General features: G+C 49.5%; 5 protein-coding genes across 5 annotated transcripts; 2 read left to right on the top strand and 3 right to left on the bottom strand.

Annotated features, from left to right (window-relative positions):
- Positions 1-1,810: 1,810 nt before the first annotated feature.
- On the top strand, positions 1,811-4,399 carry HOO65_030051 (glycosyltransferase family 2 protein; the record flags this gene model as incomplete). Its single annotated transcript, XM_071001904.1, has 4 exons — positions 1,811-1,911; positions 1,987-2,565; positions 3,025-3,471; positions 3,532-4,399. The coding sequence occupies 4 exons, from the start codon at positions 1,811-1,813 to the stop codon at positions 4,397-4,399; spliced, it is 1,995 nt and encodes a 664-aa protein (XP_070859730.1).
- Positions 4,400-4,706: 307 nt separating this feature from the next.
- HOO65_030050 (uncharacterized protein) lies at positions 4,707-5,206 on the top strand (the record flags this gene model as incomplete). The annotated part of the gene is made up of 3 exons (XM_071002423.1): positions 4,707-4,728; positions 4,915-5,004; positions 5,112-5,206. The coding sequence occupies 3 exons, from the start codon at positions 4,707-4,709 to the stop codon at positions 5,204-5,206; spliced, it is 207 nt and encodes a 68-aa protein (XP_070859729.1).
- A 3,352-nt stretch (positions 5,207-8,558) lies between these two features.
- Positions 8,559-10,383, bottom strand: HOO65_030049 (Negative regulator of sexual conjugation and meiosis; the record flags this gene model as incomplete). The annotated part of the gene is made up of 2 exons (XM_071002061.1): positions 8,559-9,565; positions 9,621-10,383. 2 exons carry the CDS (start codon positions 10,381-10,383, stop codon positions 8,559-8,561), a joined length of 1,770 nt encoding a protein of 589 aa, XP_070859728.1.
- A 9,448-nt stretch (positions 10,384-19,831) lies between these two features.
- HOO65_030048 (CMGC/DYRK/PRP4 protein kinase) lies at positions 19,832-22,127 on the bottom strand (the record flags this gene model as incomplete). Its single annotated transcript, XM_071001950.1, has 2 exons — positions 19,832-20,413; positions 20,517-22,127. 2 exons carry the CDS (start codon positions 22,125-22,127, stop codon positions 19,832-19,834), a joined length of 2,193 nt encoding a protein of 730 aa, XP_070859727.1.
- A 1,518-nt stretch (positions 22,128-23,645) lies between these two features.
- HOO65_030047 (Pol-like protein) lies at positions 23,646-24,659 on the bottom strand (the record flags this gene model as incomplete). Its single annotated transcript, XM_071000300.1, has 1 exon — positions 23,646-24,659. One exon carries the CDS (start codon positions 24,657-24,659, stop codon positions 23,646-23,648), a length of 1,014 nt encoding a protein of 337 aa, XP_070859726.1.
- Between the last annotated feature and the right edge of the window lie 4 nt (positions 24,660-24,663).

Here is a 24,663-nt window from a genome sequence, read left to right as displayed (position 1 = left end):
TTTCTCTTTCCATTCTACTCGCAACAAACCGTCTTTGGCATGTCTCGGCCCTCTAGCACAACGCTCTTATGTCCTAGAGGCAGCACCGGCAAACTATGTCCTCATGCTTACTGTTACAGTGCATCGGATCTCGAGCGAGCGGACGGGCGAGCTGGCTCTGGGTCCGCCGCGCACTGTATATCAAGCCAGTAGATATGATATGAGACCCCCTGTCCACATGCTATTTTACCGCGCCCACCGCCTAAGCAGCCATGACAGGGGCCAAGCTTCTTCCTCGTCTTCCTTCTTTCTTCCCTTCGTTTGATTTCATTTGGCCGGACTTGCAGGGCAGGGCAAAGCATGGCAATTTTATGGTTTGATGATTTGCTTCTAAACATAGCAACAACATGCCAATATTTGGCTTGTACTTCCTTGCGCGATGCTGTGTTGACGAAGGCCAAGTCTTGTTGTCCCAAAACTGGCTACAGCCTTTATTCCGTTGAAAGTATAGCCCTTGTTCTCTTGCCGGGTCTTCACATAAGGGGCCAAAGCTAGCGAACTAACGTGCGTGCATGCGCGCGTGCGTCGTCGTGTAGTAGCAGCAATAGCAGTAGCAGTAGCAGTAGCAGTAGCAGTACATACATATACGATCCTGTTGACATGACTTGGCGGTGTTGAGCTACCCAGCTCTCCAACATTCCTTGGACTACCTCTCCTTGCCAGTGAATGAATGATAAGCGCCACAGGCTAAATAGGCGGCCTCCAGCAGGGCATGAAAGCACAAACTCACATGAATCACTTGATTCATTTATAGCCAGAGTTCAGTCTGATTTTCCGATTTTCAGTTCTTCCGTAAACCAACTGGATTACAAAAGGCCATTCAGGGGCACTCCCAGGGGCAGCGTAAGAGTGTAAGAGTGTAAGCGTGTAAGCGTGTGTAAGATAACAGGAGCGCAGGAGAGAAGTCGCCAAGTACTCAAGTCACCTAAGCCATTTACCTGCAAGCCGCAGGGCAGCATAAGAAGCACAACCTGCGTCTTCGTTCCCAGCCTGTCTCGCTTCCCAAATTCCCAAGCCTAGGTCTAGACCACCAAGCACGCAGCAAAGAGGATCCACAGGACAAGGTCAGGGCAAGAGAGATTGACAATCGGAGGCGATCTGACCAGGAGGGCGAGGCCTTCTGTTTTGCTCGCCTTATTCGTCAACAATCCTAGGGGGGACTAAACAGCCTCCAGGAGCAGATGGAACAAGTGCACACGAATTTGCCTACGCAAAGCTTTAGCTACTCGAACTCTAGGCCGGCCCAGGCAAGCATTAATGTGCATGTTTCTCTTCTATCTTTGTACACGAACTTCATACAGCGAGAGGTCCACTTTCTTGCTTCCAAGCTGCTGCTATCCCTCTTCCACTTGCTGCAAACCCGAATCCCGTGTGTGACCTGTGTCTTGCAGAGGGTTTCATAAAAACTTGGACATCTTGGAACAATCCTTTCTTGGTGGAAATTTGGCTAGTCAGCTCAAGCCTAACCCTAATCCTGGGTTGTGCGTCCCGCTATTCTGGCTATCTTGTAGTCAAAATTCCAGAAACTCCACGTCGCGCGTTCCGCCCTCAATGAAGCTTGGATCATGATCGCGCTGATCACATACACCATTCCCTTTGCCCTGTACTTTGGAATTCGTCAACGTCGTTAACCCCTTTTACCATCACTTGTTTTTGCCTACTAAGCTTTGTTTTAATCAACCCTGTTGCTACTGCTCCTGGACTCTATTTCTAATACTCAACCTTTAATTAAATCAGCCATCCCTCTCTGCTGTGTCCACCACTACCCATCATGACTTCAACTGACAAGTATTCTATCATTCTTCCTACATACAATGAGCGCAAGAACCTGCCCATCATAACATGGCTGCTGAACCGCACCTTTACCGAAAAGTAAGCTTTGGAGTCCTGTTCTGGGCGCGGAAAACAACCCAATGCCTGACACTAACGCTCCTGTCTTTTTCATAGCAACCTCGACTGGCAGCTCATCATCGTCGACGATGGATCCCCCGACGGCACCCAGGTCGTTGCTGAACAACTCGTCAAGGCTTATGCGCCGCATGTCATCCTCAAAACACGTACCGGCAAGCTAGGCCTCGGCACTGCTTACGTCCACGGCCTGCAGTTTGTCACTGGCAACTTCGTCATCATTATGGACGCCGACTTTTCCCACCACCCCAAATTCATCCCCCGCATGGTTGCTCTGCAAAAAACCCGGGACTACGATATTGTTACCGGCACACGCTATGCTGGTGACGGCGGTGTCTATGGCTGGGACCTGCGGCGCAAGCTTGTCTCGCGTGGTGCCAATCTGTTTGCCGATACTGTCCTTTCACCCGGCGTAAGCGATCTGACCGGCTCTTTTAGGCTGTATAAGAGAAGCGTGCTGCAAAAGGTCATTGAGAGTACTGAGTCCAAGGGCTACACTTTCCAAATGGAAATGATGGTTCGTGCCAAGGCTATGGGATGCACTGTAGCAGAGGTTCCGATTAGCTTCGTTGACCGTGTGTATGGCGAGTCAAAGCTGGGAGGTGATGAGATTGTTGAGTATGCTAAGGGCGTATTTTCACTGTTTGTCAAAGTATAAGAAGACACGCCGCGGCTCATGAGGGCAGAACAGAGCAGATTGCGCGAAGAAGGGAGAGGCAATAGACAGAAAGGGTATGAGTACAGGATTGGGATACCACAGTTTTGTTTAATGATATGGAGGGTGTGAATTCTACGTTTATGCTTTAATATTTAACGGCAATCTATAGATACTTAATACGTATATAATGTATTTATTGCAATGTATGCAGCTGTGGCTGCTTAGTCATCCATATTTATTCCATCTTGAAGCTTTGCTCAAACCGACTTGTCCTATTCCCCACGAATAGCCACACATTCTCCGCGAAACAATTTATAATAATTATTTTTTTTGGTTTTTGAACGCCCGAAAACAAGGGACAAAGCATTATTTCAAAGCAATACTATACGGTTATATTGCTTTTCGACAATACGGTGCAGCGACATGCCCTTCACAACTAGTCGGGGATCAACGAGAGGGAGCCGACGTGGTGGCCGAAGCGGCAGCTCAGGCGGCAACGGAAACGGAAACGGGAATGGGGATGGCAATGGCACTTTCAGAGGCACCCATACCTCATCCTCTTGGAGAGACACCAGACTAGGAAGCAGCGGTAGCGGCAGCGGGAGTTTTGGTGGAAACATGGGTGCTGGTGGTGGTAACGGCAGTACTGGGCGCCCGAGCCGTGATCGCGAAAGATCGCCGGCCGGAAACTCATCGCGGCCAATACATGGGAACAACGGGGGATTTGGCCGGAACAGCGATAGCCATACCGGAGCTAGCAGCGGTCGAGATGCTGGGCGAACCATGTCAAACTCTTGGGGCCGGCTGAAGCCCGTCAATACCGATCCGTTAGATGAGCTAGGCTTGCCATCCAAGGGCGATACACGGTAAGCACGCTAAACCAGCTGGCGATACAAACAAGAGATATCGAATCTAACGTCTTCTAGACTCCTAGATTCAAAAACACAAGAGCGCTACTACACAAAGATTGTCGAACGATACATGTCCTTTTGCTCGAAGGCAGGTCAACGGGACGAACTCCTCCGCCGCTTTGCAGCACTAGACCTTCAGGACTCAAACCCGACACTAAGAAGTTTAAGCGGCAATTATCACCACGACAGCACCGCCACAAACGCCCCCCTGGCCTTTGCTCCACTGACGTCGTCTGCTACCGACCAGCATGCCTCTGTTACTGCATCCGAGCCCATCACCTCGCCCAACAATAACAAAGACCTCTCCATGGTCGTCTCAGCGCTGCGGAAGCTTCGTGAGGGCATCGTGTCTTCCAAGCGAGCAGACAACTTTGCGGTCCAGGCATATTTGTTCTGTATCCGGCTGTGCGTACTCGTGCAACATCCGGAGGGGTACCAACCGGCAGCACTGCACCTCTTGCGGCGGATCCACCCACTCTCCAGCCTGACGAGCTCCGAACTGACCGAAGTAGTGGGCTACTTGGTCCTAGATGCGGCATGTCGCCGCGCACAGCTTGCCGAAGCATATGCGATGCGCAGGGAATACAAGCTCAATGACCCCAAAATTGATGCGCTGCTTCAGGCGCTAGCACAAGACAACTATGTCCTATTCCGCAAGGTTAAGGGTAGTGTTGACAGCCATAAGGCACGCATCATGGACTTTGCCGAGAAGGATATCAGAGGACATATGCTTAAATGCCTTGGCCGGGCATACTTTACCGTCGACCGGACATCCCTGGAGACCACCAGCGGGGCATCATGGGAAATGCTAACTAAAGAGCATGGTGTAGGCTGGGAGCTGGAAGGCCAGACAGTGGTGATCCGTCGCGTGAAGCAACGGTGAGGGGGCAGCTGTGCGCCACAGGCTAATATGTGATGATATCATCTCTCTAAGTGTGGCGCATAGCCAGTGGCGTTTGACTTTCTTGTCGCAAAAGTGGAGTAAATGGCGCAAAGCCTCCAAGCTGGGCAAAGGCAGCGTCATTTAGCCTAGGGTTATCCAGAGGCTGAAAGGTTTTCCTGTCTTCTTTTATATCCGACTCTTTTGCTCTGTGTCTGTCACGACCTTCAACAATTCCTTTTTTCTTTTTCCCCTTTTTTTTCTCCCTTTTTTTTTTTTGCCTTTTCATTATAACATCTAACTGCTTAAAATGGGCGGTGCTAACAGACAAGGTACGTCATAACAAACACGACAGGGCAATATGCGGAAGGACTGTTCGTAGGCAGCGAAAGGAATGAGGGGGATCTGCATCGCGATACTTTTGTCTACCCCGCGATAACGCATACACACGACAGCGGGTCTAGTTTGCGGCCGATGACGACGAGGAGTAGTATTTCTAACATTTCTGGAACAACTAGGTGGCAAGGCTAAGCCTCTTAAGGCTCCTAAGAAGGGTCCCAAGGACCTCGATGACGACGACCTAGCTTTCCTCGAGAAGAAGCGCGCTGGTATGTGAGACGGCAACAACACCATCTAGATAGGCTGCCTGAAGCTTTCTGGCTCCCCTCCCCGCCGGGGGTCCATGGAGGGTGTGCTCGTGCTAACAACTATGCAGAGGAGAAGGCCAAAAAGGACATGGCTGCCAAGGCCGGTGGCCGTGGACCTCTGAACACTGGCCAGCAGGGAATCAAGAAGAGCGGCAAGAAATAAATCAGGGCAAAATGCAACGCATGGCGAAGCATGGCGAAACAAAGCGGTGACACTTGCTTGCGGAAATCTCGTATTGTATTCCTCTTCTATACTAACATTAATGATTCACGAATCACGGCCTGCGTGATCCTTTTTTTCCCTGTTCATGTGCCAGGCCACGGCGGCTTTGATCTCTCCTATGTAGACTTTTGACGGGCCTAGGATCAGGATGTAGGGAATAGCCATGGTGGGGATGGCTGGTTAGCTATACTATACGGGGTATCCAAGCAAGCCCAACCAAGGCTAGAAGGACGAGGTCCTCATGTCTTGTGCCTTGTGTCCTATGTCTTGCGTCCTGTGTCTGCCTTTTTCGCATTCATTCGCTGCTTATCTTTGGTGGTATTTTTGGTACTTGTTCCACAATACGTTAATGAATGGACGCTATAGAACATTTGTTTTTCTGCATGCATGGTGGTGCCTAACACGAGGAATGGTCGACCTAAGGCGCTATCACGAGCGAGATTTAGACAGGCGCAAGACCTGGTACGCAACCGATTAGCGAGCAGTGAACCGCGGTGCAGTAACCTGTGTTTGATACCATACACATGGTGACATTGCGTGGATATACATCTGCGTGCTTGTGGAGGCTTGTACAGGAATCCGCGAACATAATAGTCCGGCCTTTGTCCTGGTACTTTTGTGCGACCACAAGCAGATGCTATGCCACATACGTATAGCAGATGGGGAAACATTAAGGGAGGGTTGGACAGCATCGTACTGCTACAGGGACATTGCTGTAAGCGTATTGCTACAGACGCGTCTCTGCATGGCAGAAACAGCGTTACTCTGCTCTAGAGCGGGTGGCGGTGTCCTTGAGACTTTTGGTTTGGAGATCCTTAAAGCCCTAGGACAGCTGGAGACAAACCGCAGCTCCATGCAAGTGCATGCTTGTATGCACGTACGTACAGACACATATGTTGGTGTGCATGGTGGGAGAGAGGGGGGGGGGGGAGGAGGAGACAAACATGAAACATGGCTATAGAGCTACAGTATAGGGAAGGCAGACTTGCATGCAACAATGGGTCCTGTCCTTGCTCTCTGTAATACAAACATCTAAATGCATGCATATCCTAGACACAAGTATCTGTACATGGTATATATTATACATGGAATGCGTTTATATGCAGGCGTGCACATGCATATATTAGATACATTCGTACGTACGTACTTGATGACGACGAGTATCGAGTAGTTGTGGGCGGATTGGGGCCAGTGCAGGAAGGTTGACTAGCGATGGGTGGATGCTGGGCCTGGTGTACATACGCCGGTACCCACACTATGGTATGCTTGGACATATAGAAATGCAGAACCGTATCGTAGCATGGGCAGTTTTGGGTATCACATTATCCTGTGTAGCCGTGTACCTACGTGACAAGCCTTTGTGTACAGGCGTTTGCAATAGGAAAACATGGCCGGAGATCTGTCCTACGGTAGGAACAAAGCGCCCTCCACTTGGGAAAGTCGCCGCAGAGCCGAATAGCGTGAAAGCAAAGGCCTCCTCATAATCTCGGGGCTTCTAGAATAAGATTTACCATGGGGGGTTTTTCTTACCACCATGGCCACTCTGTTCTGTTCTGTTGTCTTCTGTGGTCGTTGTGGTGGTGGTGTCTGTGCTTCATGCACTGCCGGACTGAACGATGTGGACAGCATTGGGGTGGGGGGATTTTGGGCAAGACAACCAGAGGGGAGGAGGGAGAGAGACAGGCCTACAAGCACAGGGAACTTAGAAGAGGAAAATGCCTTGGGGGTCAAATCAACGGGTCTTGCTTGCTTTGCTGTGTGGTGTGTGCCTCAAGCCAAAGAGACATGCACGTATCCAACTTGGAATGGTGGGTCTCATCCAGGTGCGAGAGATATGCACGTAGCCAACGAATCAGAAGGGATGCCTGGAAAGGTGTGAGTACAGCAACGACGATAGCCACCCACCAAGCAAACACGGCTGCATGTGAAGCCTATGCACGGCGCACGGCTTGTATATATCATCCATGCACTAACTCGCCAGATATTGCGCACATGGATATAGATGACGATATACGCAGTCTTTATCCAAACCGTGTGCGGCGGCAGCAACGGTGTATGGACGGACTGGTGGAAGCACGACAATGAAGGGCAATATAACGCGGCAAGGCGTGATGGCCGGCTATGCCAAGAGAGAAACGCTCTGTTTTAGTGCGTGTGCAGAGCATGTTCCCTCCCCTCCATGTGATCCCAGTGCCAACAGCAGGAAACACAAAGCAAGTGATTCATTCAGTCACAGACAGACAGACACACACAAGCACCATTTCCTCAACCCGTAAGATTCGCGAGCATCATAGGCGAGGAAGCTGGAAAGCCAAACGACGTGAGGAAACCGGCTCATGGCACGATATTGCATGGTGTGGTAGCCCAAGACCAGTGTTGAAAAACATAAACGAGCACGCCTACGGTATACTTGCACATATACACGTACAAGCCAAAGTACAAGACGAGAAAGGCAAACATGGAGCAAAAGGGCAGGACAGAACGAGACAAGGCCTGACTCTTACAACAGACAAGCTACATGTAGGATTAGGATCGTATCGTGTATCTTAATCCAAGTTCTTATCATACACTCATTGGTAAAGTCACATCTGTAGTAAAACATGGTCGCTAGAAAAAAAAAAAAGGAAAGATATCGTGATTGATGCCCAAGGAGCGACAACTCCGATCTGGGACCGATAACCGGAATTTGCACTACGCTCAACAAACTGAGGGAGTTTCCGGTGTCTTTTTTGTATCCTAGAAAGAAATAAAGAAAAAAAAAAAAAGAAGAAAGACAAAAAAACTAAGCCTGATATCCTAAACTGCCCATTTCCATGAAAATAAATCCCGTAATTTTGAACCAAATACCCCGAGCATATGCGCCAGTCAAAACAAAGAAAAGTAGAACCGCAAAGACGTTATCGAACGAGAAGAAAGGCGTTAAGTATGTGTCGTAGATCGAAAAGTAGAGGTAGTAAGAAAAAAAAGAAAAAGAAAAAAAGAAAAAAAGAAAGAAAAAAGCAAAAGAAAAAGTATACAACGAAACGAAGAGGAAAGACGTGACAAAAGAAATCAGATCTCATGGGCAGGGCCCAGAGAAGAATGGGGGAAAAAAACGTATTTCATCGTCTGGACAGAAGATCGCAACCACTGCGTCTTTGCAGACAAGATGTCAAATAAACTGTCGAGGTTTGGCTTTGCCCATGTTGCACGCCAAAGGAGCAGCGCAAAATGGGGTGAGCGCCTCAACAATGCCAGCTACAAGCCCTGAAACCTATGTCAGAGCCTGTGCAAGACAGTGAAACGTCTAGACTCAGCAGTGATGTGTCAACAGATTCAACGGGCTGATGCCACCATGAGGGACAGCACCAACACCCGAGATCTGGCTAGCAGAGAATTGGAAGTTGAAGAGTGGGAATACCCAGCCCGAGCGCGGCTGTTGCTGGGGCTGAGGCTGTTGTGGATAGCTATGTAGTTGCTGCTGTGGCTCAGGCGGCGGTGTTATGGGGCAGGCATACGCTGCTGCATGTTGCAACGAGGCCATCTTAGTCTGAAAGTCGGGAAGCGGCTGGAGCGAATGCTGGTAAATGGCGTCATTGCCCCAGAACTGTTGGGGCTGCATGTGGTTGTATGCCACCGGTGCCGGGAAGAACTGAGCATCAGCAGGAGACGCAGTCGCCGTATATCCCGCTGCATAGGTCGGATGGTACTCGGCATTTACAATAGAAACAAATGGCTCTGCTGCAGCCGTCGCGGCGATCTGGGGAGTCAACGCGCTACTCGGGGCCTGGAAAGCAGTCTCTGGCGTGAGAACCCTCTGGGAAGCATGGTCGTTGATGAGTTTGGGTTCAGCGCCGGGTACATTGACATGAGACTCTGCCTCGTAGTAGGTCGTCTGGTCATCGTCGCACATGTCCTCATCCTCTTCCTGCTCGTTGCCTTCCGAAGAAACCGACTGGGGAGGCGAAGGGTAGTTGGTCAACACAGCAGCGACAGACGATGACTTGGTGTTTGCGGGAGGGCTAACAGCAGTGAATGCCGGGCACTTCTCAACCATGTCGAAAATCTCGGGCAGCGTGGCTCGGTCACTGGGGTTCCGGGCAAAGATGCGTCCCAAGATGTGGTTGAACTCGGGTGTGATGGGTAGAATTCCCTGGAGAAAGTCAGGATTCTTGAGAAACAAACGATACCGAGAATCCTCGGAAGAAGCCTGTTTCCATGGGTTGCGTCCGCACATGAGGTTGACGAGAATGACGCCAAGACCCCATGTGTCGTTTGCGGCACAGTTGTACTTTTTCTCGCTCCAAACGTCCAGGCATTCTAGAAAACAGGTTAGAAATAAAGAACACGGAGTTGGATGGGTTAAGTTGCTTACCTGGACTCATGTAAAAGGTGGATCCACAACCATAGTCGCCGCTGTACGCACTGCTTGTAGCCAGGCCAAAGTCGGCTAGCTTGACCTCCTGGCCATTGTTCGTAACAAGGACGTTTTCGGGTTTTAAGTCGCGGTGGAATATGCCACGTTCATGGCAATACATGACAGCGCCAACGAGCTGCAGAAAAATCCCACGCGCCTCCTCGTTGCAGCCTTCATAGCGGCCCAGTTCGGCGATATTGTGGAAGAGATCGCCCTCGCTGCAGTACTCCATGACAACATAGGTGCAATCCACATTTTCAATGATGGCATACATGCTGACAATGGCTGGGTGGTGCTGCACACGGGCATGCAAGCGGATTTCCCGCCGTTGGAAGTCGGCCTGTCTCTGGTCCAAGGGCTGGCCCTCTGCTGTGAACTTGTTGAGGACTTTGACGGCATAGTTCTTGTCTGTGCCGATGGCCTGGGCCAGGTATACCACGCCATACGCGCCGGTGCCGATGATGGACAACAGCCGCAGCTTCAGATCATGATTTGGGACTCGTAGAATCATGCCGATGCGATCGGCCGGGAGTGGCGGTGTGCATAGCAAGTTGTTGCTGGTGGGCGGTACAGACATGAGGTTGGCTGGAGGGCAAGATCCATAGCCGGAGTCTACAGGGGAGCAAGGCCGGAAGCACGGCATAGAGTTACCGCATACGGATGGTGCATCTACCGCAGAATAGTGGAAACGGCTGTTGATTCGTTGCTGCACATGGTGCATGATATGTCGATGATGAATAAGAAACAGAGAGTGAAGAAAATGAGCTATGGACGGCGTTGACAGACGTTCTTGGTGGAGACGTGAGAACACACAAGTACACAATGCCGTTAGGGTTCGTCAAGGGTAAGTGAGAGAGGCGAGGAAAAAGGAATGTGGCGAGCTGGTGGTTATAAGGAAGATCAGACAAGATACAGAGGAGCAAATATGAGAAGAATCCTGAGCGAGAGTGTGCAGGAGGGAAGAGAAGGTATTAAAGAAAATCGAAATAATAATAAAAAAATAATAGCAAAGGATAAAATAGAAAAGAAAAAAGGAAAATATTATAAGGGAAGAAGTGCCCTCAAGATTGTACAGAGGGCGGAGGGGCAATGTAAATGTTTGATTTTGTGAGCTATTGCAGTGACTCAAGAGCTTCTCAGAAGGTTGTGTTGAAGATAGGTGTGACGGAGGTGACGACAAATAGGGAGAGAGACAGGCAGTATAGAACAGACAGAGAGAGCGGGGGGGACAAAGACCAATATGGCTTGCTCACGAACCCGAGATGGGGGCTGACTGGCTATTATACCTCGTTATCCGCCACGACGAAAAATTAAAAATTAAAAATGAAAAAAAGCGAAGACAGCAAGGAAGAAGGAAGTATGAAGTGAAGGGCTTGGTCTGCAAACCGAGACAGGCCAAGAGGCGGAGAGAGTGGAACTTGATACGTACACTCCATGTACGCCCGCAGACGCCCCTTGGAGTAGAGAGGGAGGGGATGGCAGGGGGGGCGAGGTGGCCAATGCTCGCTCTTTCTTCGAGTCGCTTTCAACGTTGCCAATGAAATGAGTGAGGACATGGCTACAGGAATTAAGCAGAGGCAGGGCGGCACAAGCCAGAGCAGGCCATTCAAGCCATTCAGGCCGGCCCCAGGGCAAAAAAAGAAACGTGAGGGAAGAAGGAATACAGAGCAAGCGTGCGTGAGAGGCAAAGACACGAGCAGCGTGAAAGAGAACAGGGCAGGAATCAAAGAGCAGAGTCTAGAAGAGAAGGCCAAAAGCGCAAAAGGGCGAAATAAGCCCCGAAAGAGCGCCTCCCCCCCCCCCCAAATTCTGCACCGGGCTGGCACCATATTCGCACCAGTGTTGAATAGGGACAAGGCCAGCCAAGCCCGCAGGCCAGCAAGCCAGGGCCAGCCAGATGGCAAGGGAGAGAGCAAAAGGGGAGGGCAGACCCTAGACGGGCGTTTGCACAGCGAGTTTGGACCACCCAGTCAGCACATGCAGTGGTGGGTGAGAAAAAGCACAGAGCCCATCGATCAAGTCAAACAATTAATCGCCAATCCGAATTGTGCGGTTTGGTGTCTTGCACTTGTATCAGCCAAGTCAAGTGAAAGAAAGAAGGCAGAGTGTCAGCACCAGTCGTCGTTGCATCTTTGATCCAGGCTTTGAAGGAAAAGCCGCTGCTGCCTATCCGCATGTTTGCTTGGTCTTATTTTATCCATTTCTCAACCAACCGATGCAAATGCCTCTCTTTGTGCTGTACAGTGCCTTATAAGCAATCCTCATGCGATGCTGTTTTCGATGAGTCTCGCTCAAGCCTCACTCTCAGCCTCGCACATCTGATCAGGCAATTTGTGCAACCCAGCGTAGTTTGCAGTGTGCCTCAACAGACAATGGAAGGGAGGGAGGGAGGGAGGTAGGGTAGCCTTGCTGGATGGAGCATTGCCGTGCTGCGCTGCGTAGTGCCGCATTGCGCTGTTCTGTTGCCTGGAGGCTCTCGCAGTTGACCCGTGTCTAGTTTGTTTTTGGGTCCTAGGACACGAGCAGCGAAAGAGAAAGAAGGAGGGAAACAGAAGAATGGGCCCCCGGATCCTTGTCAGATGGCCTGCAAAGGATTTGCAAGACGCCAATAAAGTTAGGTAAGAGTCACAGTTTCAGTAGTCGGTCATTTTAGGGTGGGAGAACTTGTGAAGCAAGACGAAGAGGCGAATATTGTGTGAGGTGGAAAAGCTTTGGCTCCTGCATGCTACACTATATTGTACGGCTGCTAACGGCTATTAGCTAAAGTGCGGCCGCAAAAGCGGGGGTGGTGGGCCGTTCTGGGTTAGGGTCTCCAGCGTCTGGTCACGTGGCAGGCTGTGATATCTCAGCGCGATAAAGTCTTGCAGACATTGGCCGTTTCCTCTACACATATCTACATATCTCCTCCTGCTTCTGCTTGCCTGATCCTTCGATTGGCCAGCCCGCTATATCCGAGCCGTCTCAGTGCCAGAAAGAGTTCTTTTTCCCCGCCTAAATCAAAAGCCGCAGGGCCAAGAAGCACTTATTTTCCTGGACACATAGATAATGCGGCGGGATGATCTGAGGGACAAAACGAATAAAACGAGATAACGGGACTGCAAAATAAGGAACATGATGTTTCGCGGCCGGACTTGCTGGTGTTGGCTGTGCCTGTGCCTCCATTTGGCCTCTTTCTTATGGTTCTCCTGGCTCTTATTGACATGGGCCTGCTTCGCGCCCCTGCCCTGATTCGAGGTGGGTGGGAGGCCAAGAAAGACGAGAGAAAAAAAAAATATAAAAAAAGAAAAGAAAAACAGCTCGCATATTACTGCATGACCCTTATGCACACCTGCTTGGTACCCAGTACATGTGTACATACAGACCTGCGTGCCCACACACATACATTGCATGTGCTCCTACATGTACATGTACATACGCACAGTCGTATTGCGGATCGCCAACTCGTCCAACGACTGTCCATTGAGCGGTCTGGCGTTTGCTGTTAGCTCTGTTGCCAATCCCCGAATGGAATCTAGACGGACTTCTAAAAATGAAACCGGCCTAGTAACCTTGCTAGCGACTAGCAGACGTGGGATTCGTGCGGCGAACGAGCGAAGTTCTTTGAACTCTTGGGAGCCTTCGGACCTTGGGGGGGGTCGCGGCAGCAAGAAACAGAAAACACTAGGCCTAAAACCGCACATCCGGTGGCCCAACATGGAAAAGGTGGCGGCTTATGCCCATTTCCATTTCTATTTCATTCGAGCTTCAATGCGCTAAGGTTCGTGAATGATAATCCCAGACATGCACTACTTGCAGATTCTATATGAGGCCGGCCAAACATAGATAGACCTTGGTCTACGCAAGCCGTCGTTACGCATATCGTGGCTCAAAGGCAAGGCCCATGACAAGCAGTAAGACGATGTCCCCGGCGAGTTACATGACTTGTTGGCAATTACAGGCCGGAACTCCCGTCCTACATAACCTGCACGTCCTGTTTGGATGTTCAGGTGACTTGTGACACAGGTAAAACCTGCCACGGGACAGACACAACGACAATGAGGCTCAGTGCTATTATCAAGAGAGCACAGCACAGCACATCACTCACTGGTGGTAGCACCGGTCTCAAGCGTTGCCACCTAACCCTAGCATCAAAGACTAAAAAAAGTACTCTCGGTCTTGTAGCTGAAAGCCGCTTACCTGCTAATCCACAACCAACACAGTGCTCCTTTCCCCAGCCCCTGAAAGCCTAGATCTTCGCAGCTTTGGAATTTTTTGCCGTGGTCGTTTGCGTCTTCCAAGGATCGTCGTCGTAGTCGTCTGCGATAAGCCCTTCTCCAAAGGCCTTTCTTTCAGGCTTCTCTTGCCCAGGATCCTAAGCCCTCTTTGGCTTGATGAAGAATTATCCAGAATCGCCTCCATCTTCTAGCACCTACTTACTGTATTACGTCCTTGCGCCTTTCCCTTGCATCAACTAAATTGCCTCCCCAAGCTGAGAATATCTGCTTTTGTATGACGCTTTAGGTCTGACAGCATATGGCACCAGGGCCTAGCGCCCATCCACATGTATACAAAAATATCATGTCCATCTATTCTGGCCAGCATCATCTTGGCTTCGGCGCTTTTGCCCCTAGCGTTCTTCCCCCAAAAGCCTAGATTTTCTTTGAAGGGGTGTAGCCTAGCAAGGCCTGATATTGCCAAGGAGGAGATGAAGCTAATAACTTCCAACAGCCATTCATATCACTTCTTCCCTGTCCCATACTACCCCATATGCAGCATAGCATGTAAATGTAATATGGCATGCATGCAACTATAATTCGTATAGTCGTAGCATGAAGGCTCAGCCCGGGGGCCCGTTTGAATAACAATAGCAACGAACGGTCTTTGAGCAGCTACCAGCCTGCCTTGCCTTGGCCATTCAAAGTAATAATCACATCACACCCACGCCATAACACGCGGGCGCAAACTAGAATCTTATTAGGATCATCCCTTGCCTGCTCGCGTAGTAACTTATGATGTCACCTAATAATAACAGCCCAAGCTGCAACAAGGACGCGAAATACAGCGAGGAGCACCAAGAACCCAGGTGTTAAGGACAATATGCTGTGTGAAGATAAGGTTTGACGATGAAAAGGGGGACTGGATCGTTTGGAGGCAGCATGGGCCTGGCTTGGCCTGGCCATTGTCCTTGCCCTTGCCGTATCCTCTAACAGCACCATCACCAGCGGCGGCACGACTTGGCACACGGAAGGTTGGAGGGGTTTGGCATAAGTTTCCCGCTGATGCTCAGGCCTTTGAGGGTTGATTCCCCAGTTTCATCTTCACGCAAGAGCTATCCAACCCATATCAGATTTGCAGTCAAAGAAAGCGAAAGCCTCTGTGTGTGTGTGTGCGCGTTGGAAAGCACCGCCCCATAGGACGAAACAAGAAATGGAACTGAATCATGGCTTCAGCTGAGGCGGACCACGTTTGCTCTCAGACATGGGCCAATTCAAGCCGCAAGGGAGCAAACCCTGCTGTGAACCCTAAGATATCAGTGGCTGATGTACTTTGTCCATTTACATGTTTTGTCTTGGCGCTCTTTGGCAATCACGTCGAACGGGCGGCGCAATTGCCTTCGCGGAACTTTATTCCTCAATTTTCCCTGTGTTTTGGGGTAGCTTCCTGCTGCCTAGGTCGCATTTGGTAATTTCCCTGTCACCTGAATTTGGTAATGTTACACGCCTTTGATGCCACAGCGTCCTGGTATCATTTTGTGTATTGTATTTTTGTCTTCTTTTTTTTTTTTGAGGCCGTCAAAAGAACCCTATCTATCCATGGTGAATGACGAAAGCAAACAGAAAGCAAACGAAAGGCCTTGCCGTTGATCAGCACTAGCTGGGAGGAGAGCACGCTTGTCGCTAGGGGCGTGGCATGCATCATCCAACCTAACTCAATACGGTCTTTTTCTCCATTCACGCAATTCCATTCATCGTTCTCCCTCGTCACGATATCCATATCTGCTTGTCAGCTTCGCTCTTCGGGTGATGGCTTGTGGCTTAGTAAAGGGAGGGGTAGCTTGCAGATATGCTAACCCAGATAGGCAAAACTGGTGCTGGAACCGTACTAGTCTAAGATGAGTCGAAGAAACAAATAAATGGGCTCGTTACTTGTTCATCTCTCTAATCACGTCCCCTTCCTCTCTTTAAGGGGCTAGCTATTGTCATTAGCCGCCATCTGCCCATCGCAGCTGCAGCCATGGACCACAGACAATATATGGCGCATACACCACCGTGCAGCTGCGGTCAGATTCTGAACCTTGGTGACAACAAGATGAGGTGCCAAAGCAAATTTACTCAACCGCTTTGTGGCGGGAATTACGTCCATCCAATCCAACCTATGCGTCAGGTAAGAATAGATCGGCAGCTGCGGGGGTAGATGTGGATGGACTGGCAACTCATGCTAGGCAAAGGCAAACAAATATGCAAGTAAGCAGGGAAAATAGCACATACTAATGCGACGATGTTACCTAGAGAAAAGCCAGTTGATCACACACAGACCGACGTAAGAGAGTTAACGCACACAAAACAAGAGGGGGTTTATCACGCAGATCTTGCGGGCGTTAAACGTTGTCAATTAAGGAAAAGGAAAAAAGAAAAAACAAGGACTTTCTGTCTCCTGTTTATTAATATGTTTCCTATTAGCCAGGGGATCAGGACAGCTATGACACCGCATGCAGTGAAAGGGGGCAAGGCAAAGGCAACGGCTTTACTAGGTGACGTTCAAGAGCCGCGATTGATACCGTATGAGGCCAACCTACCTGCCATCTTCCAAGCGTTGATCATCCAGTTAAGTCGCTCTCTTGTCCAGCATTAACTGCAGCTGTTTTCACGATGGCCGGAGTGGAACAAAGCTGGCCCCTTGTGCTCGATGGGTTATTTTTTATTTTTTATTTTATTTTTTGCATTATTAGCTTTGTTTTGGTTGTCCTGCATTTTTCATACATATCATTCTTTTTCTCGCTTTTATCTGTCCATTTTCTTTCGTACTTCGTACATATTGACACTGACCGCCATTTCCAGTCTCGCCCTATTTTTATGCGTTAATGCCTGCAAGTCTGTCTTAAGTAATAGGTGAGTGAGTGATAAATATATGCGACGGCCAACAACAGTCTCATCTTTGTTTCGAATGACCACGTGACCGACGGCTTGTACTAGTATGCTGGAGCCCAGCAATGTCTACAAGGGAGTGTTTCTCGGCCGGGAGTTATATGTCGAAAAAAGAAACATCACAATCTACACACACGAAAGCTACAGAAAGATAACCTCGCTTCTCTGCATCGTATTACCCATCTCTTTGCTGTATTCCTGTCTCGGCTGCCTCTCCTTTACGGTGGACAGGCGCGATCTTCTTATTTGCCAGGCCAATAACGAGGCTTAGTTGCTTCCAGGCAAGTCAACCAGAACATCAGAAATGAGTTGCCGGGGAAAAAAAAATAAAACCAACAGCAGAGTTTCGGAATGGCAGGAGATTCACAGCCAGGGAGAGCGCAGCAAAGCAGGAGACATTATTATAAGTGGGCCTCACATACATGACTTGGGCGGCCGGGTCACGAGCTTGGGAATGATTATCTTGACGTTCTGACCTAGCCTAGCCTAGCCTGGCCTCATTGGACCCGTAACAGCGATTGGCACGGTACCATACATGTGGTGAAGATAGCACCACATGCAATAAGTCTAATTTTGTTCTTGAGCAAGATAAAACGAGGAATAAAAGGCCGGATGCTAAGGTGAGGCGCAGAGACCGTGGTGATTTGTGAATTTACCCGAGAAGAAACAAATGACAATGAATGTGCCAAGTTTCAGCCTGTGCAGACATAGGCTTAGCTTGGGTTGGGGTTGGGGTTGGGGGCTATCAAGTTTCGTCATACTATACTTGCTCAAGTGAGAACAGACATTCAACCAGGAGCCCCCCCCCTAGCGGTCGGACCAAAAGAAAGCAAGCTATTATGCATCGTCACCCTCTCAAACACAGCCTATAGATTAAGGGCAACGGGCATATTGTGTCTTGTCCACCGGGCTGATGGCAGGCAGTTTAGCAGTTTAGCAAATCGATAGTTTGGAAGCCGCTTGGCTGGCTAGGGGAATGCTGGTTGTCCCTTGTCTGGATTTTCCCTCCCCCTCCCCCCTCCCTCGTCTCGTCTCCGCACCCCCTATTATTTATTTTATTTTCATCTTCATTTTCACTTTCCTCTCATCTTTCCTGACGAAGAAGTGGTCAAGTACGAGGCCTCAATACTACGCGCAGTTGCATTACCAGACTGAAGGAAGTGAGGCAGGGTATTGGCTTGGTGATTAGCGTACCCGCCACCAACATCAGTGAATATGGCTGGGGGGTTAGCGTCTCGCCTCACGTATAATGTGACACAAATGTACGATTTGATTTGCGAGCTGTGTGACTAATAACTTCTGAGCGCAAATGTTGTCCGAAAGCCACTGCAAGTCGGACAAGGAGCTCAAGTTGGTGAGGAACTTAAGCGCTGGAGCAAGTACCGACATTAAGTTGTACAGCATGGTACGATTTGTTCGAGCCCGACACATAGATAGAAGTCTCTGTCTGAGTAACAGGAACGGCACGGCACAGTGAGATATCAGGATGCAAAAGACCAAGCCACATGGTATACTACTTAGTACTTATAAAGAAATAGCCCAAAAAAAAAGACCAACCCGCAATGATAGTTTGATATACGGCTATACACTAACAGGCAAAAAATACAGGGCAAGTGTGTCCGACGCAGTACTAGAATAGACGAAGAAAAAAAAAAAAAAAAAAGAAATGAAAATAAAAACAGGCAGGAGGCCGCAATAGGAAACTGGGGCGTGTTGGGAGGGAAGGTGCACACAAACAACCGATGAAAGGCTCGAGCCCGAGGTCGAGGTCGAGGGTCGAGGCCGAGTTCAATTTCAATATTTCAGTGTGGAGCAAGTCCACAAAAAGTTGGCCCCTCATCCCATGAAGTCCCCACAGAAGGCCAATAGAAGGCGCCAGGAATAAATGGAGTCGACAAATTTGAGCCAACCAAGCTTGTGCAGTCGCAAGCGTGTGAAGAATAAACAACGGCTTGACTGTGGGCCTCTAATCAGGGTTCATTTCTGTCAGGAGGGGCACTGCTTTTAGAAACACGTTCTCCTTTGCATGATCATCTAGTTATCAGAGCTTGCTCTAACGCTAGTGCAGTGCAAGTGCAGCCTTGAGGGCGTGGACGCCTAACGGCTCTGCTACTATATACGCTCTTAAGAGGCAAGTGGCAAATGCGATGCTCTTATGTCGCCTTTGCAGATGAAAACAACCGCCTGAAGCGAACCTTGCTCAACCAACCAAACAGTCCTTCCCTCTTGTTTTGCTACTAATATGATTGATGCTAAGTAGCACTAGTGGGATACTGGCTTTCTAGAAGATAGAGCCATTGCTTCCCTTGCACGCGAGGAGAAGTAATATGCCTCACGTAGCATAACCATGCCATGGCCTAGAAGTCCTTAGTGCGGGACGGTACACACACGCCCACCCACTCTTGCAAGGGAAGGCACAATAGAAGAAGAACAAGAAGAAGAAGAAGAAGAAAAAGAAGAAAAAAAAAAAAAGAGACTAGTCAAGCGTGAATTGTTCGAGATTGAGACAGTACAGATATAGAGGTGCAATGCACATGAAGGGATGTCAAGGGAGCCTCACACCAAGTGAGGGTCAACTGAAATGCCCCGATGAAGTAAGGGGCAGAAATCGTGCAAATCTGACGAGTAGTACTCAGTCTGACAACGTCATACCACTTGTGCAAATTATCAAGAGACTCATGAGTCGTCCCTTTCGGAGCGGGACCGGTGATTGGCCCAAGTCGAGACCTGAGCTGTGTATGTGTGTTTTGCTTCAGTATTGTGACTCAAATTTCAAGACATTGGTCAGGTGTAGTAGCAAGGCTTTTGTATTGTGGTGCCAGCGGTAAGCAGAGGTTTATTTGGGTGTGGTACTTGAACCATATCTATATATTTGTATTATTTCGCAGAATCTCAACTAGTTAACCTCCGGATAGGTCTTGGCCCGTATGCCTAGTGGGCTTGTATCTTCCGAAGCAAGTCGCCCTCAATGCTGCGAGGGGACCCTGCAGTGTTTCCAAGTCACTCAAAATGTCTATAATGGCCTGATTTGAAGACCTCTCTGGCCTACGTTGCTAGCCGTGACTTAAAAAATGGATGTCTCAAGGCTTCTGCTGGCTGCAGCCGCCGGTCAGGATTCAACGCCAAACAATGCTCCAACAGATCGACAAACAATGCCAGGTCGTGAGTTTCAGCTTCCCCCATTTCAGTGGCAGTCTTCATTAGCCGTTGACGGAGGTCACGTGTCGGCTTGACTACGGGCAAAACTTTGACTGTGGCATTGCCTAATACCGTGTCTGTTTCCACACTGATAAAGTTTCCCTTGTCATCAAAATGGGCACCGGATAATTGGCCTCGTTTGAACATCTTGGGCGTGATGCGCCCTCGCACTTCCTGAATAGCCTTGAGCATTTGGTTATTGTTATCACCGGTAAAGAGGATTTTGCCGGTATATAGTTCATACAGGGTGCAGCCAATGGACCACATGTCAACAGCATAGTCATACGGGATACCAAGAATGATCTCAGGGGCACGGTAGAAACGACTGACCAAGTACGGGGCTACTTCGTCATGCGAGGTGGCTGCATCTGAACGGTCGACAGCAGTTCCAAGATCACAAATCTTAAGGACTTTGCGATTCTCGTTGACCTATAAGGCAGAGTGAAAAAAAAAAAACATAGCATGTTAGAAGGAAGGCTCATAGTAGGTTATGAAAGGGAGATCAGTAGACACGCAAGCGAATTCAACTCACCAATATGTTATCGGGCTTTAGGTCGGCATGAATAATCGTACACGCCCGCATATGTGCAAGTGCAACAAAGATCTGGTAGGCGTATGCTCTTGTGGCATTGAGATTGATGCCTACATTGTTGCCAAATTTCTTCAGAACCTCGCGTAGATTCAGGCTCAAGTTCTCGAAAACCATGCACAAATGGCCCTTGTGTTCAAACGACCGCCCAAAACGGATAATGTGTTTGCGGTTGTCGGGGTCGGCCTCGTTCAGTTTTTGTAAAATGCTTACTTCGGTCAAACCGCCTTTGCGCAGGGCATCATTGTTGCGAATGATTTTGATTGCCACAAGCTCCTTAGTCGTTAAGTCAATAGCTCGCGCAACTCCAGAGAACATTCCTTTACCGAGAGTGGACTGGAGCTGGTATCGGCCCGCGAGAATGTCGCCAATACGGATCTTGTAGTAGCCATCTTTGTCCACCTCTTCGAGAAGACCCCCAGCGCCTTCTGTTTCGGCAACGGTCTTTGCCTTCCCGGCCGAAACATCAAAGTCATCAGCAAACATGTCGTCGTCTTCATCGTCGTCCTGGTCCTGTGAGGTTGCAAGAGGTTCGGGCTCTTGGTGTGTATGGCGAAGCTCATCTCGAAGCTCGTCTTTTTGTTTATCAACAATAGGATCGTAGTCGGCAGCCGAACGGCCATCATCTACAAGGGGGGACGTAAATTTGTTCATGATACTGGCTTCTTCCGAAAACATGGGTGTTGATGGGGAGCCAAGCTCGGAGACAAGGGACGTAGGGGGCTGGAGGAGGGGCTGGCTGTTTTCTGGCGTGGCTAAAGAAGCTACCGAGGGCGACGTTGATTCTGGAGTCGGGGATGCCGCAGCGGCTTGGGCCTTAGAAAGAAGCTCAATGCGGCGACGTTTGCGGCGTTCAATTTCGGCCTCTTCGTCGATTTGCACGGGTTCGGGGACTTCTGGTGCCTCATCTGTAGGCATTACGATGTCTCCATGCAGAGCGAATGCAACTTGTCTGTCCTTTTTAGAGCTATCGTCAGACTTATCCAAGACAGACACAGAATCGGTCTTACGAGAGTGATCGACAGAGTCACGTATGTGTCCATTACTGCGGAGGCTCGAGCCTCGGCTTTTGTCATTGGGCGAAGGCGGCGAGCGGCTGCGGCTGCAGTTTCGCGGGCGCTTATTTACGCGTGCGTTGCTGGAGTTGTAGTGGCGGTCATAGCGGTCCTCACGACCCCAGTCCCGATTGCGGTTCTCATAGCCATCACGTTTACCATTGCGGCGGGAATTTGGCTCGTCAAGGTCGTCGTAATTGCGTAGGCGGCGCGGATCTTCAAAGCGCCGACCGTTGCTGTAATTGTCTCGAGGGCGGCCGTTGCGGTTGTTGCTCCGAGTCGGTGATCGACTGTGTCGGGAATTAGCTGGATGATTCGCGAATGGCGAGTTCGAGCGGCGATCGGGAGAAACAGAGCCATTTCCATAGCCGTTGCCATGTCTATAAGAGCGGTCAACGTAAGTTCTAGTAGTCGAGGCTGACAGTGTTGAAGAAGATGCCTTCCTGAATGCACCTATGCTGTAGCGGTCAGAAACTTCTCCGTCCTCTGAGCCTGGCATGGTTGCTAAAACTTGGCGGTAGTTTGAGAGTTGCTTTTGGAGAATTGAGCCGTAGCGAACGGTAGGATAAAGCCCTAAGCTAGAGAGGGAATGCGCCTTGTTGTTGCGAAGTAGTAAAAAAGTGTCAGTAGACAGTTAATAAGTCACACGTTCAAGCAAGAGTGAGTGCCAACCGGAGCGCTGCTTTTTTCTGCCTACATGAGACAGAGTGCGAGAGTTAGACGTGGCGAAAATGTGACGATAATAGGGCCAACACTAGACTAGATGGGGGTCAATAGGAAGAAGAAGAAGAAGAAGAAGAAGAAGATGGCAGAGTCTGTTGGTGATCATGACATCGATCAAGAAGCTGGACAAGGCTGGGAGTAAAGACGGGCTGTCGCACTAGGTGGAGTATACCCGCAGTATAGCCGAAACATATTTGTCACGTGATATTAACACGATAAGTTTAGGGTCTACATGACAGATAGCATCACTTGTCGGGCTTCATTTTCTGCTATCCAGTAGACGTTAAATATATTCAAATTCAAATCCATTTTCTGCTAATTGTCTTCTTCTTCAACTACGAATTGATGATAGGAGATCAGAATCTCATAGTACCGGGTGGAAACTTGGTATAGTGCATGCCGCGCGACACATGAGGTGTAGGTAGATAAAACATGCCCGTTGTGGGCACAGGGGCACATAGTGTCATTGCCAAGTCTATCCACCTGTCAAAAGGTCATGTATAGAGCTTGTGTTTCACAACGCAAGGTATTGGGGAAAAAGAAACACCACTAGTCAAGTATTTCTGGAGGAACCGAATTCCAAAACGAGATAGCTACGGTCCTACTCGATACTGTTGGGCTCCCGGGACTACTGCAAATGGGCAAGATATCTTGGGTCTAGGCTATTCGACAACAGGGGGACGGTGGGCGGCAACAGCAATGACAAGGGCACTAACAGAAATGCGCACATGACAATGACCCAGGCATGGGTGTGAGGTGACGATGACACATCTAAATGGCGAGCAAACAATCTCAAAAGGCTTGTTTGATGTTCTCAAGGGACATCTTGAGGTGGCCTACAAAGCATCCGAGCTAGAAAAGCCCACCGAGAAAGAATAGGGATGTCACCTGGTGGATCTGTGGTTACGCCGGTATCACTGAAACTTGGCCGAAGCAATTGTCAAAAGGTGAAGCCAACGGCACACAAGATGGACGATGGCGAGCCTGCCAAGGGGGATCGACGGGAACGACAGTTTAGGTCCTACTACAAGAAATTGCTTTGATAAAAGAACATGTGATTAATATTGACACAAAAGGCATAAGTTGAAAGAGTGATCAAACAACCGAAAGAGACCATATCTGGCCAAAATTAAACTTCACACCCTGCAGGAAGAACTTGGTCATAAGACCCCTAGAAATATGATATGCAATACAATAGTAGCACAGAGGCGCGATGGAACCGGTGGAAGGCCGAGCTTAGGACGAATCAAACACATTTCTGTGCGCTATCATTGACTCCGCAAGCTTATGCAACCTAGTCGATCATGTACTGAGCGGAAATAATCGAGTCTGGGGGGCCATGGTGTCCATAGTGGCATTCATTGAAATGGTTGACAACTGTCTCAGTCTGGATGTTGGGCAATGCTCGTAAGGTCACATTCCCTGTGAGGCGGTCTGTGATCACCATCACATGTTCATTGCCAGTGTTGTCGCACTTTGGGAGTGGGCCCATGAAGTCAATGGAGATTTGCTTCCACTGCTTATCAGGTATGGGGAGAGGCTGCAAGATACCTTGTTTCTTTTGCCTCCACACTTTACCTCTTCCACAGATATCACAGTTGCGCAGAAATTGCCTGACATCTGATTTCAGGCCTGGCCAATAAAACTGTCGGCGGAGAATCTCTATGGTCCCATCTCTCCCTGGGTGGCCAGTCACTCTGCTGTCATGGGCTTCCTGTAGAAGTCTGGTTCGTAGTGGCTCGGAATTAGGTACCCACAGCCGGTCGCGGCAAAACAAACGTCCGTCCTTTTCAGTGAAGTCTCCCAATTGTCCTCGAACGCTCTTTGGGAGCTTGGTGGTGTCCTGACTTCTCACTGCAGACCAGATGGCTTCCGTTTCTTCGTCTCCATCCGCTCCTTCATCCCACAGGTCCTGGAGTTCCCTGTTCTCGAAGAGACTGTTCTGCCTTTGAGTCAGCATCGCTTGAAGGGGCGGGTCCTGTTCGTGCTTCCACAGTTGTAGTTCCCGCCCTTCACTAGGGTCTTTGGGCTCATCCTGCTCTTTCCTGGATAGGGCATCGGCTGCTTGATTCAGGCGGCCTGGTCGGTGGATGACTTTGAGGGGTGGCAGGGTCTGCAAGAATTCGGACCATCTGATCTGCCTCTCATTGAGCAGCTGCTTCTTAGCAAAATATTGCAGGTTCTTGTGGTTTGTCACAAGGGTAAAACCAACAAGACCTCGTAGCATAGCATACCACTCTTTGAAGCAACAGATTACACCGAGGAGTTCCTTGTCGTGGATGGCGTAGTTCCGTTCTGCATCATTCATCTTG

The sequence above is a fragment of the Ceratocystis lukuohia genome (genome assembly GCF_044167205.1).
Source record: "Ceratocystis lukuohia strain C4212 chromosome Unknown Supercontig3_pilon, whole genome shotgun sequence".
Classification (NCBI taxonomy): Eukaryota; Fungi; Ascomycota; class Sordariomycetes; order Microascales; family Ceratocystidaceae; genus Ceratocystis; species Ceratocystis lukuohia.
Note: the sequence above shows the minus strand (reverse complement) of the source record. Positions and strands in the feature narration are given on the sequence as shown.